This window comes from Nyctereutes procyonoides, unplaced genomic scaffold (assembly GCF_905146905.1).
Source record: "Nyctereutes procyonoides isolate TBG_1078 unplaced genomic scaffold, NYPRO_anot_genome, whole genome shotgun sequence".
Taxonomy (NCBI): Eukaryota; Metazoa; Chordata; class Mammalia; order Carnivora; family Canidae; genus Nyctereutes; species Nyctereutes procyonoides.
This window is the reverse complement of record NW_026575120.1, coordinates 28,263,467-28,280,179: the sequence shown is the minus strand read 5'-3', so window position 1 is coordinate 28,280,179 and position 16,713 is coordinate 28,263,467. Positions and strand designations below refer to the sequence as shown.

The 16,713-nt window shown below is 41.8% G+C and overlaps 1 protein-coding gene across 17 annotated transcripts in view; it reads right to left on the bottom strand.

Annotated features, from left to right (window-relative positions):
- URGCP (upregulator of cell proliferation) overlaps nt 1–16,713 on the bottom strand; it is a 53,244-nt gene that overhangs the window by 22,699 nt on the left and 13,832 nt on the right. For 2 of the 17 annotated variants that reach the window (XM_055335410.1, XM_055335411.1), the window contains exons 2-4: nt 12,393–12,438; nt 6,447–6,589; nt 4,788–4,900 (exon numbers count right to left, since the gene is read on the bottom strand). The exons of 2 other annotated variants lie outside the window; for them this stretch is intronic. Coding sequence is in view for 6 of the 15 variants with exons in the window: in XM_055335400.1 (XP_055191375.1) it covers nt 1,170–1,251 (82 nt within the window). In the remaining 9 variants the exon portion in view is untranslated. Of the gene's footprint in view, nt 1–1,169; nt 1,298–1,409; nt 1,512–2,934; nt 3,081–4,787; nt 4,901–6,446; nt 6,590–10,639; nt 10,732–12,392; nt 12,439–16,713 lie in introns of those variants that run through there. 13 more of the 17 variants (XM_055335400.1, XM_055335402.1, XM_055335419.1 and 10 more) reach the window with 9 other exon arrangements.

The window sequence follows — 16,713 nt, the reverse complement described above, 5'->3', positions numbered from 1 at the left end:
CTAAAATTCAGGTAGACCCGATCTGGTTCTGACACGGGGAGAAGTGTACACCATACTGCCAGGTGAACAACACAAGCTGCAGGACTATATGAGAGCAGTCAAGTAAAAACAGAGCCAGTACATGGGCCAGATAGCAAATCTTGTTATATATGATCTACCACAATAAAAAGAAAATTGGGCTGAGGGGACAGAGCAAAGAACAAACATAACATGTAAACGCAAAGGACAATGTCAGGATGCTTGCCTAGTGAGGTGGGGGGGGCACCCCAGTTGTATCTGGAAGGCCATCTCTCTGATAAGAATCACAGCCTAATTAAATATAGCCTAATTAAAAATACACCAAAATTGTAAAAGTGGTGATCTATGGAAATTCAGATTACATTTGATTTTCATTTTGTTTTAGGATTTTTGGTTTTTTGAATTATCTACCATTAACAATCTGAAAACTAGCGGGCACCTGGGTGGCTCAATTGGTTCAGCATCTGCCTTTGGCTCAGGGCGTGATCTCAGGGTCCCCAGATTGAGCCCCGTGTGGGGCTCCCAGCTCAGTGGGGAGTCTGCTTCTCCATCTCCCTCTGTCCCTCACCCCTGCTTATCCCCCCCCCCCATATCTCACTCAGTAAATAAATAAATAAATCTTTAAAAACAAAAACCTGAAACATATATTTATTTAGCCCAAGTAATCCAGGCTTGCTGCCCTCCAGGTGGGTGTGCTGCTGGGGTAGAGCCCCTTAGAAACGGGCTGTGGACAGCGAGGCTAGAGACCTGGTCCCAGCAATGCACGCACTGATTTCAGGGAACACATGGACTCCAGACACCCACCAGTGAACCATGGACCCCAGGCTAAGAACCTGTGACTTAGACGACATCTAAGGCCACAGGAAGGGATGCTACAGGAAGGGATGCTGTCTGGCAGAGAACACGTGCTGGGATCAGCACAGATGGAGGACAGAGCCCAAGGGGCGCTGATGGCAAAGCCACCAGCTGTGAGTGCAGAGACAAGCCGTGAGGCCCGCAGGAGGGAGTGGATGGAGGCAGGTCCCCAAGCTCCATCTGTCCTGTGCCCTCCACACTGCTGTCATGTGGACCGTCCCTCAGTGAGCCCACAGATGAGGCCAGGTCCCACAGCCTGACCCAGCATCCTTGTCTCTACATAGCCCCAAACTCACTGGGCTGTGGCTCATCCCAAATGTGTCTTTTCCTCTGTTGCCTTGCTTCTGGCCATTCCCTTCTGCATAATCCCCAGCACATCCATCAGGGCCTCCTCTTTCCTTCCCAGGGGTCTTACAGTGATTCGCTGAGGAAAGAACACCAGAGTCAGAGGCCCCTCCATACATTCCATAGCCCAGCAGGAATAAGAGGTCCCTTCCCACATCGGCCCTGAAGCTCTGGGCTTGTTCCCACGGTACCGAGTCCAGCAGGCGGGGTCTCTGCTGGTCAGCTGACCAAGCCAGGCCAGAAAGTCCCCGGAAGTCAGGTCTTCCTGGGTGGACTCTCCCTACCAGTGAAACCTGTAGAATAGACACCTCGAGGTTAATCTGGAGGCGTGGACTGTTCCCAGTGCATATGCACCATACTAACGAGCCACAGTGCATAGCTCTATGAAATCCAGCAAAGGATGCTGAAAGTTTCGGGGCCTCAGCTTTCCAAGGAGTATGCATCAGAACATTACAGGTTAGCGCTCCCTGCAGACTCATCGGGTCACTCACGAGAGTATGGAATCAAATCTATGCTACTGCCTCCCCCACAGGGACGCCACACCAGCCCACAGTTAAGTCCACCTCTGACCCAGGCCTACAAAGGGGTGCGTCTGGACACCAAATGTGCCATCAGGTTGGAAAGGCCTCACGGCAGCCCCACACAGGCCTGGACATCACGCTGCTGCTGGCAGGCCACCCCACCTCACTGTTATCTGACAAGAGGGGCAGGGACATGGTGGGACCTTGAACTCTGGTTCAATCCAACCGGCCTTCTGAGGGATGGGCCAGGTGTTTAGCCTATTTATGAGCTCAAAGTACTAGCTACTGTGTCACCAAAGCTCCCCAAAGCAGGAAGGCCAGCAGGTAGCTGGAGAGTGCCCATGACTCGGCTGCCCTGCCAGCAAATCCAAGGCTCCCTGCAGGCCTCGGGCAGGGACAGTTCACCTGTCACCGGCCTGACAGCACCTCTACCCCCGAGGGACTGCTGTCACTGCCACTGGGCCTAAGACCCTCTGAATGTGGACAGTCGTCACCTTAAGAATTTCACCAACTAAAGCAATGACCTTGAGACTAATTTTCCTCCTCTGTGAAGGTACTGGGTTGTCGTGTCCAGCTTTCACGACTAGTTAGACTATGGAGGCAGAAACTAATTGTAATTAATGGCTGAGGTTTTATTTCGTCAGGATTTTTTCAAAAATTACAGTTGGTGTGTGTCACCATGTTTCCGGAGAGAAAAAGCGTTTTAGCAGCGAGGCAAGGCCAGGCGGTGATGTCAGAACAGGGGCTGCCACCCCAGCAGGGCCCGCTCGGCCCGCCCGCGCCCCCAGGACTCAGCCACGACCTTCGGGGCCCCTCGGCTGCGCCCCGCGGGCCAGCCCAGCGCCCGCCCCCACCGAGCCAGCGGGAAGCAGCTGCACGGGGGGGGGGGGGGGGGGGGGGCGCTCCCAGGCCCCGGGGCCATGCACGCCCTCCCCACCTCCCCGCCAACCCCGACCTGGGCCCCCACCGGGAGGCCCGCGCCCCCCCGCCCCCCCCTGCCCTGCCCAGCTGCGCCCGCCCAAGGTCCGCGGGAGGGCCTGGGACGGCCGCTGGCCCGCGGGCGGGGGACGCGGAAGGCCGCGGAAGGCCGCGGAAGGCCGCCGGCGCTCGCACCTGCACCGGAGCCCCCTCCCCGCGGCCGCGGCCCCCTCTCCCCCTCTCCCCCTCTCCGGCGCGGCCCGAGCGCCGCACTCACCCGGGAGACGCCATCAGCGCAGCGAGGTCTCGGCGCTGCCGCCGCCTCCGCTTCCTCCACCCGAGCGCCTCCGCCGGGGAGGGGCCTCACGCCGGCCACGGCCGCCCGCCCGGGCCGCTCTGGGCTGCGGGGGCGCGGGGAGGGGGCCGCGGCGGCGGGAGGGGGGCCAGGGGCGCGGGGAGGGGGCCGCGCTCGGGACGGGGCCGGGGCCGGCGGGGAGGGGGCCTGGGGCTTGGGAAGGGGGCCCGGGGGTGCTGGGGGGTGCCGCGCTCGGGGAAGGGGCCGGGGGCGCGGGGAGGAGGGCCGGGGGCGCAGGGGAGGGGGCGCTCTGGGAGGGGACCCGGGGCGGCGGGACGGGAGGCAAGGGCCCTCTGGGAGGGGGCTCGGGGCAGCAGGGGGTGGGGGGGTGGGGGGCGGGGGGCCTCAGGTAGCAGGGGGTCATGGGAGGGTCCTGCTGTCGCCCCCCAAGGCCGAAGTTGGTGGTGGGGGTAGGCAGCACAGACTTGGCACCCAGACCAACTGGGTGCAGCTTTGACCCGTCCACCGCCCACCTGCCCTGGTGCCAGCAGGCCAGGATTCCTGGAGGGGGAAGGACGGGGCCAAACCTGGCGAAAATCTGCCCCCGGGGCCACGAAGCAACTGCGGGACCAGGTGAGGTGGACACCTCCCGACCACAGGATTGGATTTCCTCCGTAAAAGCCTTTTTCTTCACCCAGGAGAGCAAGGCGCTGTTACGACTATTAGCAAGCAGTAACCTATTACTTGCTGTGTTTTTTTTTTTTTTTAAGATTTTATTTATTTATTCATGAGAGACACAGAGAGAGAGAGGGAGGCAGAGGCACAAGCAGGCTCCATGCAGGAAGCCGGACGTGGGACTCAATACCGGGTCTCCAGGATCAGGCCCTGGGCTGAAGGCGGCACTAAACCGTTGAGCCACCCTGGCTGCCCCTTGCTGTGCTGTCTTGCACAAGTTGTCGGCCTCTCTGAGCCAGTTACCCCTTGTGTTCAGCCCTAAGAACTGTGGAGCACTGTGACCATCCCTTACCTTGTGTTAGGAAGCGATAACAACCACGAGTCTGGGGATACTACAGAGGGTTTCACAGGCACCCCAGGAGTGCTTGAGCCTCAGTTCCTGTTCCAGCACAAAATTTTGAGAAATAAATGAGCTCTTGTAAGTGAAAACGCTTAACAAAAGCTTTGGAAAATGTCAACCACTGTTGACCACATTTCTGTATTCTAGTAGATATTACTGATATTTGACGTGGGAAAGACCTGAGAGTTCCAAGCCAGGGTCAACAAAATTCTTGAGCCGTTTTTGGTACAAAAGCGTAGTTTTATTAAATCATGAGGTCGCCACCCTGGGCAGAAAGAGCGGCTCAGGGTCATGAGGAGGGACCCATTTTATACTTTCAAGTTGGAAGGCAGTTGGAATGGCATAAGTCTCTAAGGAATTTTTTTTTTAAGATTTTATTTACTTATTTGACAGAGAGTGAGCAAACACAAGCAAGGGGGAATAGCAGCAAGAGGGACAAGCAGTGTCCCCATGGAGCAGGGAGTCTGGCCCACGATCCTGGGATCAGGGTCCTGACTTGAGCTGAAGGCAGCCACTTCACCCAGAGCTACCCAGGTGCCCCTCTAAGGAATTTGGAAGCCAAGTTTCCAGGACCCTGAGGGGGCTAGCTGTGATTAGGATAAGGTCATTTATTACCATCTAATAAAACCTGAGTCCTGAGCCCCTTCAGATAGACATGGTGGGCCATATGCTTGAGGCGGGGGATGCCAACATGTATCATGGGGGCTTTAGAGATGAAGGAAGTTTCTAAAGGAACTTTTATATGTTAGAGGAGACTCACAGGGTCCTGGGGTCGGGCTAAGGTTGTCTTTGCCCTTAGCAGAGTATCCACATCAAGGCAGCTGATTCCCTAGAGGAAGGTCCCTCTGCCTGGTTCGAGGATGTGTCCATGGGCTGCAGGAGTAAGGAAATTTAATAATTTCTCTTCTGTCTTTGCTTCCTACATCAATAATTATTCTATTTCTACTGCTAATAAGAGTAAGAGCAAAGCAAAGACAGGAGCCTAAGGCAGGGGTTGAAATCTGGCCTCCACCCATAAGCAACTCTGCAATCCCGGCAACAGTGAACCTTCTCAGGGCTGGAGTTTTCTCATTGGAAAAATGGGGTAAAAATTGGCCTTCCTCTCTCTGAGGGTTGAATGAGTTAGAATTTGTAAAGTGAGTAATACTTTGGCTGGTACATGGTCTCTTTCCCTTCCTGAGAATCCATCCGTTTTGAGCATCTTTGTTCCCGGGAAAGATGGAAGGTCAAGAAATTGCTACCTTAAATTAGAAGGTAATTAATGCTCTGTAAAGTTAGCTAAGTAAAGCCATAGGAGCTATGAGCCGCGAATTGGGAATAAATCCAAGAGGACCAGGATTACAAAGACTGAGGAGGAGGCAACTGCTAAATGGTCTGATTCAAGGTAGTGAGGGAGGGCAGATAATTTAAAAAAAAAAAAACTTATTTGATTTAAAAATACAAATATTTTTATATATTCATATATTTTTTTAAGTAATAACTAAATATAAGTTCACTGAAATATTCTTCCTCAACATGAATTTTAGGGAGTATGTGCCATTTCACTGCCTGGTGAATGATCATGTTTTAACCAACCCCTACTCTTGAACATAAATACTGCTGCCAGTATTCATTAGTATAAGAAATATGGACAATAAATATCTCCACCCATGATCATTTCCTTTTTTTTTTTTTTTGATTATTTCCTTAAGCCAAGTTTCTAGGAGTTGAATTTCTAGGTCAGATGATATCAGCATTAAGTCTTTTCAGATACATATATAATATACATACATACACACAGATACACAAATATACATACACTTACATGTACTTACATGTGTGTACACACATTCATCTATATGCACATAGACACACACAGATTACTCTCCCAGCAGCCACCAACACTGATGAGAGTGCCAGTTTCCTAAAACTTGCTCTATAAATTTAACAATTTCTCTTGTTGCCAACTTGATAGATTAAAAACTAGTATTTTTGGCAAAATGGCCGACTAGGAAGTTGCAAGCTCTTATTTCTCCACAGAAAAGTGAAGAAAACCTGAAACTGTCTGAATTCATTTTGTAGTTGCTCCCACTCCTTCCCTAGGTAGCAGTGGGCTTGGCCTTGAGCATCCCTGTTTCCCAGTCCCCACACACTCATTGCCTTGGACGGGCCTGGTCTGCATACTACCATGGAGCAAATGGTAAAGGGAGTCCCTCACAGTGAAATGATAGAATGGTAAGTCATAATTCACAGCAGTATGAAGGTATAAAGATCTCTTATAAAGATAAATTTACAGACAAATACAAAAATCAAAATTTTGATTTTGGTAGTAACTCCACTTTTTATTTTCAATAGGACTTAAAAGACACATGCATAAAAATCATTATTATAATTATATGTTACTAGGCACAGTGTATAAAAATGTAATTTGTGGGGGCACCTGTGTGGCTCAGTCGGTAAAGCATCTGTCTTCAGCTCACGTCATGATCCCAGGGTCCTGGGATCAAGGCCTGTGTTGGGCTCCCTGCTCAGTGGGAAGTCTGCTTCTCTTTCATCCTCTCCCTCTGTGATCTCTCCTGCTCTCTATCAAATAAATAAAAAATTTTTAAAATGCAATTTGTGATATTAATAACTTAAAGGAAAAATAACTGTATAGTTTTTGTATGCAGTTGAGGTGTTCATTAAAATTAGATTTTATAAATTTAGGATGTTCTATGTAATCCCCATGGTATCCACAAAGAAAATATCTTTTTTTTTTTTTTTAAGATTTTATTTATTCATTCATGAGAGACACAGAGACAGAGAGAGAGAGAGAGAGGTAGAGACATAGGCAGAGGGAGAAGCAGGCTCCATGCAGGGAACCCGATGCGGGACTCGCTCCTGGGACTCCCAAGATCACGCCCTGGGCTGAAGGCAAGCACTAAACCGCTGAGCCATCCAAGGATCCCCAAGAAAAAAAATCTATAGAATATACAGAAGAGTATATACTGAAGGCAATCAAAACGTGTCATTACAAAAAATCAGCTGACCAGAAATAAGGCACTAATAGAAGAGAGACAAAGCTATAAGGCAAAACAATAATAATTTTTAAAAAGACAAAATGAAAAATAAATAAATAAAAATAAGACAAAATGGCAGTAGTAAATTCCTCATCAGCAATTATTTCAAATGTGAATGGATTAAATTGTCCAATCAAAAGGCAGAGATTGGCAGAATGGATTTTTAAAAAAAACAATCCAAACATATACTGGGTATGAGAGACTCACCTTGAGTCTCAAGATGGAAAAAGATTGGAAGTGAAAGGATGGTAAAAGATGTTCATGCAAATAGTAACCAAGAAAGTTGGGTAAGCTACTTAGATAAAATAGACTTTAGATTAAAACTGTTATAAGAGGGCAGCCCTGGTGGTGCAGCGGTTTAGCGCCGCCTGTAGCCCGGGGTGTGATCCTGGACACCCGGGATGGAGTCCCACGTTGGGCTCCCTGCATGGACCCTGCTTCTCCCTCTGCCTGTGTCTCTGCCGCCTCTCTCTTGCTCTCTCTGAATAAATAAATAAATAAATCTTAAAAAAAAAAAACTGTTATAAAAGATAAAGGAAGACCTTATATATTTTTAAAAATAATTCACCAAGACATAACAATTATAAACATATATGCACCAAATAAAGAGCCCCAAATTATATGAAGCAAATATCACAGAATTGAAGGGAAAACTAGTTCTATAATAATACGTGGATATTTCAATCGTCATTTTCCACAGTAGATAGAAAAACCAGGGAGAAGATCAAGAAGAAAATAGAGGACCTGAAGCATACAAATCAGTTGTGTCCCACAGACACATACACACCACACTCAGCACCAGCATAACACACATTCTTCTCAAGTGTATGTGGAACATTCTCCAGAAAAGACCACATGTCAGGTCACAAAACAAGTCTTAATAAATTTTTTAAAAATACCTCAATCATTAAAAATATCTTTTCTTATCACAGTGGGATGAAACTAAACATCAAAAATACAAAATGGGAAAATTCACAAATATGTGGAAATTAACATACCCATAAACAACTGACAAAGGATAAGTCACAAGGGAAACTAGGAAATACCTAGACAAAAATAAAAACACAACATATCCAAACATGTGATACAGCAAAAATAGTGCTAAGAGGGAATTTTATGCATGTAAATATGTTATGAAAGAAGAAAAATCGCAAATCAGTAACCTAACACTATGCATCAAGGAAGGAAAAATGAGTACACCGTCTGCAAAGCTTAGCAAAAAGAAGGAAATAATAAAGACTAGAAAAGAAAAAATAATAGAAAAATAGAAACCAATGAAATAACAAGCTGATTCTTTGTAAAGATCAAAATTAACAAACTTTTAGCTAAATTCACAAAGGAGAGAAGACATAAATCACTAAAATCAGAAATGAAAGTAGAGACATTAGTACTGATTTTACAGAAATCAAAAGTATTATAAGAGAATACTACAAATGGTTGTATACCAACAAATTGTATAACCTAAATGAAAAAACTAATTTCCTGGAAACATGATCAAATGAATAATGAAGAAATAGAAAATCTAAGTATATCTATAACAAGACATGGAAGTAGTAATCAAAAAACCTCCCAACAAGGAAAACCATGGACCAGATGGTTTCAATGGTTAATTCTATAAAACATTTAAAAAATATAACATTGGGATGCCTGGGTGGCTCAGCAATTGACTGTCTGCCTTTGGTTCAAAGCATGATCCCAGGGTCCAGGGATCAAGTTCCACATCGGGCTCCCTGCATGGAGCCTGCTTCTCTCTCTCTCTCTCTCTCTGTCTATCATAAATAAAATTAAAAAAAAAAAAAAGAACCAGACCCTTCCTTTTCTGAAGGCAAGAATCACTTTGTATAAATTAAAAAAAAAAAAATTACTCAGAATTGGTAGAAAAAGAAAACTAAACATACAAGTTAAAACAATAAAACTCTTGGAAAAAACAAAGGGGCAAAGCTTCATGACATTGTATTTAGCAATAATTTTTTTGGATATGACATCAAAAGCACAGGCAACAAAAGAAAAACCTTGATCAACTAGACTTCATCAAAATTTAAAATTTTTGTGCATCAAAGGACATTATCGAAAGAGTGAAAAGATAACCCATAGAATGGGAGAAGATATTTGCAAATTATATACCTGATAAGGGATTAATATCCAAAATATATAAGGTACCCCTACAACTCAACCACAAAAAAACTCCAAACAACCCAATCAAAAAAAACAGGCAAAGGGCTTGAATTGACATTTCTCCAAGGAAGATATACTTAATGGCAAGTGAAATATGCTCAACATCTTTAGTCATTAAAGAAATGCAAATAAAAAAAACACAGTGAAATACCACCTCCCACATACTAAAATGGCTATCACCAAACAATGGAAAATATCAAGTGTTGATGATGATGTGGAGAAATTGGGACCCTAGTACTTTGTTGGTGGGAATGAAAAATAGTTCAACTACTGTGGAAAACAGTTTGACAGTTGCTAAAAATGCTAAACATAGAAATAGCATATTATCCAGCAATTCTGCTTCTGGGTATATATCCCAAAGAAGTGAAAGAAGGAACTCAGACACTTGTACATGGTTCACAGTAGTAGGTATTCACAATGGTGAAAGAGTGAAAACAACCTGAATGCCCCTAACAACTGAATGGATAAACAAAATATGGTATTAACATAAAATGGAATATTATTCATTCATAAGAAGTGGAATTCTGAAAAAAAAAATAAATAAATAAAAATAATAAAAAAAAAGAAGTGGAATTCTGATACATGCTAAAACGTGGATAAACCTAGAAAACAAGCTATGTGAAATAAGTCAGACACAAAAGGATACTGTGGTACTCCACTTATATGAGGAACCTAGAGGCAAACTAACAAACAGTTACAGAAAGTGAATTAGGGGTTGCCAGGGGCCAGAGATGGGGGAATGGGAGTTACTGCCTGGTAGTTACAGAGTCTCTAGAATAATAAAGTTTTAGAAATAGTGATGTCATGTTTGGACAACATTGGGAATGTAATGAATGCCACAGAACCATACACTTAAAATGATTACAATGGTAAGTTTTATGTTGTATATATTTTGCCAAAACAAAAAAAAAAATTGAAGAGAATCTATCTGAAAATCTCAGAAATTTAAGAAATATATTGTTGAAAGAAAGGTCTGAAAGATTAGATTTCCTAAAAACAATGTAAAACTCTGGAAAATTATTCTAATTTTAAATTAAAAAATGAATTGGTAAGAAAGCTGTGAATCCTCTGGTCAGGTCACAGAAGCAAAGAGGAGAGCCTAGAAAGTGATAACAGCTTCCTTCTCTTGGAGGCCTTCACCAGACCAGAGAATCTGCATTTGGGATTTCACGGCTTCAGGTGTCTGAGGAACAGAAGACAACTCCCAGGACCCATGCAAGGCAGGGACTGTAAAAGAGCAGCCTCCATCCCTAAGGCTGGGACTCCAAAGGGTCATACCTACAGTTTTAATAGTGAAATAGAAATAATTGGCCTCCACCCCAGAGGAGAGTTGAGTGTCTCCAATTTGGTTTAGGAAAGGATTACTTCTGATAATATGGAAACCACAAGTGGCCCTTACATGGCTGTGCAGCCTGAATTCACACCACCTGGGTAATGTGAAAATTGAGAAGCAACTTTGGAGTGATTCTGGGTTGGGAGTGCTTCCAGAGCCTGGAAGAAACAAACACAAATTTCCTTTAGAAGGATCCACATTCATTCTGGACATAGAAAATTTATGAAATAAAATTCCAAAGAAAAAATCCAAATAAATTTTGAGAGTCAAAAAATAACATAAACAGAAACAAAACACCATGAATCAGAAAAAAACTGGAACAGACTTTTAAGAATCTCTATTAATGGAATTATTAGACACAGACTTTACCAAAACTATGTTTAATACTTTAAAACAGGTAAAAGATAATCTTGAAATATACACAAAAGAGGATGCGCTTTGAAAAACAATCAAAATTTAAATAAAATAGAATTGAAATTACAATGTAATGGATGGATTTAATAGCAAATTAGACATACTGATATTAGTGAAATGGAAAATAGAACTGAAAAAATTATCAGTAATGGAGCAAAAAGTCAAAGACAAGGAAAATATGAAGAAGGGTTAAGAAACACAGAAGATAAAATCAGAAGGTCTAACATATATATAATTAAGGACCCAGATGGTAAAAGAGGGAAAACAGAGAAGCAATATCTGAAAAGATAGTAACTAAGAATTTTCCAGAACTGATGAAAGATGCAACCTTACAGATTTAAAGGGCTAAACAAATCTCAAGAGGGACAAATAAGGGCAGTCCCGTTGGCTCGGCGGTTTAGCGCCGCCTTCAATCCAGGGCATGATCCTGAAGACCCTGGATCAAGTCCCAAGTCGGGCTCCCTGCGTGGAGCCTGCTTCTCCCTCTGCCTGTGTCTCTGCTTCTCTCTCTGTGTGTGCCTCTATGAATAAATAAAATATTTTTTTTTAAAAAAAGAGGGACAAATAAAAAGAAATCCACACCTGGTTACATAAAAGTGAAATGCATAAAATCAAGAGGATGTACTTTAGGCAAGAGGAAATTGGCAGATGGAAGATCAGGGCTGCATGAAGTAATCAAGAGCACAGGAAATAGTAATTTAAACAAACATTGGCTTTAAAAACAATAATATATTGTGTTACATTAAAAACAACTTTGAAGGGCAGCCCCGGTGGCACAGTGGTTTGGCACTGCCTGCAGTCCAGGGCATGATCCTGGAGACCCGGGATCGAGTCCCATGTCAGGCTCCTGCAAGGAGCCTGCTTCTCCCTCTGCCTGTGTCTCTGCCTCTCTCTCACTCTCTCTCTCTCTCTGTGTAAATAAATAAATAAATAAATAAATAAATAAATCTTAAAAAAAAAATAAAAAATAAAAACAACTTTGAAGCAAGAGTTGTAAGAAAAGTAATGGTCTTAATAATAATAATTAAATTAAATAATAATTTAATTATTATTACATAATAATGTGGGATTATTATGCCCACATCGTAATCCCCATCGCCTATGAATACGTCATGTCACATGGCAAAACAGCCCAAATTCACCATCTTCCAGTTCTGTAGGTTAGAAGGTGTTGGCAAGGCTGTTCTCCTTGCCTTAGCCCCCTGGGGAGAACTGTTCCCTTACCTTTCCCAATTTCTAGAGGTGGCCTGTTGATCCTATCTCATAGCCCCTTCCTCATTCTTTAAATCCAGCAGCCTTCATCTCATCTTTTCTTCTGCCTCTACCTTCACAGACCCTGGTAATGACATTGCCCCTTCCCCTAATCCAGATAATTACTTCATATTAAATTCAGCCAATTACTAACCTTAATTCCATCTGCAACTGTAATTTTTCTTTGCCATCATCCAATGCTTGAGAAACATACACACACACACACAAAAAAAAACCCTATAAGCATAAAGAATACATGAAAAAAAGAACTTGACCTAACATACATATATAGAATATTATACTCAACATCTATAGAAAAAGCATTCTTTCAAGTGCACATGTAACACATCCCCACTCCCTTCCCCTCTGACAACCATCAGATTGTTCTGTATATCAAAGTCAATTTCTTGATTTCTCTCTCTCTCCTTTGTTCCTTAAATTCCACATATGAGTGGAATCATATGGTATTTGTCTTTCTCTGACTGACTTATTTCAATAAAGGTTAGTATCCACAATATATAAAGAACTTACACAACTCAACACCCCCCAAAATTATCCAATTTTAAAAATAGGCAGAAGATATGAACAGACATTTCTTCAAAGGAAATAGACAGATGGCTAACAGACACATGAAAAGACATTCATCATCAGTTATCATCAGGGATGTACAGGTTTATTTCTGAGTTAATCTATTCCATCGGTCTAAATGGCTATCATATACCAACACCACACCATTTTGACTACAGTAGCTTTGTAGTAAGTTTTGAAATCAGGAACCGTAAGTCCTCCAGATTTGATCTTTTTTTCAAGATTGTTTTAGCTATTCACTGTTCCTTGAGATTCTGTATAAATTTTAGAATGGATTGAGGGGAAAAAATCACTAGGATTTTGACAGGATTGCACTGAATATGTAGATCACTTGGGTAATACATCTTAATGATATTGTCTTCCAGTCCACGAACATGGGATGTATTTCCATTTATTTATATTTATTTTATTTCTTTCAGCAATATTCTGAAGTTTTCATTGTATAAGTCTTTCATCTTCTTGGTTAATTCTTAAATATTTCATTCTTTTTATGCTATTATAAATAGAAATGCTTTTGTATTTATTGATTCATTTATTCAGAGAGTACAGGAGTGGTGGGGAAGGGCAGAGGGAGAGGGAAAGAGAATCCCAAACAGGCTCCACGCTCAGTGCAGAGCCTGACACAGGCTGTATCTCATAACCCTGAGATCATGGCCTGAGCCAAAATCAAGAGTCAGATGCTTAAGTAACTGACTGAGCAACCCAGGCACCCCAAGAACTGTTTTCATAATTTCCTTTTCAGTTTGCTCATTGTTAGTGGATGGAATTGCAACTGGTTTCTGTATTAATGTTATCTTGTTACTTTGCTGAATTCATTTATTAAATAGTTTTGCAGCATCTTTAGGATCTTCATCTAAGATCGTATCATCTGCAGAGATTTTACTTTTTTCTTTCCACTTCGGATGCCTTTATTTTTCTTGCCTAACTGTTCTAGATAGATCAGTGGGCATCCTTGCCTCAGTCTTTCACCATTGAGTGTTAAGTTCGCTATGTTTTTCATGTACAGCTTTTATTACATGGAGGTAGTTTCCTATTATTTCTAGTTTGTTGTGTTTATCATACAAGAATGTTTTTTTTTCATACAAGAATGTTGAATTTGACACATGCCTTCCCTGCATCAAATGAGATGATCATGTGTTTTTCCCTTCATTTTATTGACGTATTGCACTATATTGATTGATTTGCATAATTTGAACCACTGTGCATACCAAGAATTAATCTCTCTTGGTCATGATTATAAAATCCTTTTAAAATACTGAATTGTTTACTAGAATTGTGTTGAGGATTTCTGCATCAATGTTCAAAAGGAACACTGTAATTTTCTATAGTTTTTGTCAGGGTTTGGCCATTAGAGTAATGCCAGTCTCATAGAATGAGTTACAAAGTGTTCTCTTCAATTTTTTGGAAATGTTTCAAAAGTTATTCTTCTTGGGGTGCCTGGGTGGCTCAGTGGTTGAATGTCTGCCTCAGCTCAGGTCATGACCTGGGGTCCTAGGATCCAGTCCTGCATCAGGCTCCCAGGAGGAAACCTGTTTCTCCCTCTGCCTGTGTCTCTGACTCTCTCTGTGTGTCTCTCATGAATATATAAATAAAATCTTTTAAAAACTTTTTAAAAAGTTATTCTTCTAAATTTTTTTCTTTTTTTATTTTTATTTTTATTTTAATTTATGATAGAGAGGCAGAGACACAGGCATAGGGAGAAGCAGGCTCCATGCATCGGGAGCCCGACGTGGGATTCAATCCCGGGTCTCCAGGATTGCACCCTGGGCCAAAGGCAGGCGCCAAACCACTGCGCCACCCAGGGATCCCCTATTCTTCTAAATTTTTGATAGAATTCACCAGTGAAACCATCAGGACTAGCACTTTTTTTTTGCTGGGAGATTTTTTTTTATTTTTTTATTTTTTTTAAAGATTTTTTAAAATTTATTTATTCATGATAGTCACAGAGAGAGAGACAGAGAGGCAGAGGCACAGGCAGAGGAGAAGCAGGCTCCATGCAGGGAGCCCGACGTGGGACTCGATCCTGGGTCTCCAGGATCGCACCCGGGCCAAAGGCAGGCGCCAAACTGCTGCGCCACCCAGGGATCCCTAGATTTTTTTTTATTACTGATTCAATCTCCTTACTAATAACAGGTCTTTTTAGATTATTTCTTTATGATTTAGTCTTGGCAGATTTTGTGCTTCTAGAAATTTGTCCATTTCATCTAGATTATCCAATTTTTCAGCATACAATTGTCCATGTGCTCTCTTAAATCATCTTCTATTTCTGTAGAATCACTATTAATGTCCTCACTTTCGTTTCTAATTTTAGTAACTTGAGACTTCCTTTTCTCTTAATCCACCTAACTAAAAGTTTGTCTATTTGGTTGATCATTTCAAAGAACCAACTTTTGGTTTCATTTTCTCTGCCATTTTCCTATTCTCTATTTCATTGACCTCTGCTCTAATCTTTATTATTTCTTTCCTTTTGCTAGCTGTGGCTTTAGCATATTCTTTTTCTAGTTCCTCACATTGAAAAATCCTTGTTGTTTTGAGATCTTTCTTGTTTCTAATGTAGACTTTTTAGCTATAAATTTCCCTCTTAGCACCACTTTCAATGCACCCCATGAGTTTTGTATGTCATGTTTTTGTTCTAATTTGTCTAAGTATTTTCAAATTTCCCTTGTGATTTCATCTTCATCTGTTGTTTGAAAGTGTTTTTTAGTGTCCACAATTTTGTGTTTTTTAGTTTGTTACTGGCTTCTAACTACCCATTGTGGTCGGAGAAGACACTTTGGATTACAACTAACTCTTAAAATCTTTTGAGTTAATTTATGGCCATACATATGGTCTGTCCTGGAAAATTTCCCATGTCCACTTAGAAGCAGGTGTATGCTGTGTAGTTAGGTGGAGTGCTCTGTTATGTGTCTTTTAGAACTAGTTGGATTATTGTATCGATTAAGTCTTTTTTCCTTTGTCTTCTGTCTCATTGTTCTATTATTTTAAGTAGGGTACTGAAGTCTCCCACTGTTATTGTAAAACTATTTCTCCCCTTCAATTCTGTCACTTTTTGCTTCATATATTTTGATGGTCTGTCATTAGTGCATAAATGTTTATAATCACTATATCTTCTTGCTGTTAAAATGTTTGTTAACATGTAATGTCTTTCTTTTCTCTTGTAAGCTTTGTTGATTTAAAGTCTATTTTTTCTGCAATTAGAATAGTCTTTAGTGCTCTCTTTTGGTTACTTATTTGCATGGAATATCTATATCCATTTTCAAGTGGTCTGTATCTTTAGATCTCAAGTAAGTCTCTTGTAAACAGACATATAGTTTGATTATGTGCTTTCATCCATTCTGCCAATCTCTGCTTTTTAATTGTAAAGTTGAATCCATTTACATTTAAAGTAATTACGGATATGAAGGGACTTATGTCATTGTGTTATTTGTTTTCTATATGTCCTATTGCTTTTTTGTCCCTCATTTCCTGTATCCTATCATCTTTTGTGTTCAGTTGATTTTTTTTTTTTGGTAGCAAAATGTTTAAGTTCCTTATTACTTTCCTTTTGAGTATATTCTATAGCTATTTTTCTTGTGGCTGCCATGGCAATTAACACTTAATATCCTAAAGTTGTAACATTCTAAACTGAATTTATAGCAGCTTAATTTCAGTAATATACAAAACAGCCGTTCCTTTACAATGTCCTCCAACCCTTTTGGTTGTTAATGTCACAAAATCACATCTTTATACATTGTATACTCCAAAACATAAATTACTATTTTAAATGAATTAGTCTCTTAAATTATATAGAAAATATGATTTGGAGTTACAAATCAAAGTTACAATAATAATTACATTAGTAATCAGGGTTTGTTGTGGTTTTTTTTTTTTTTTTTTCATTTAAATGC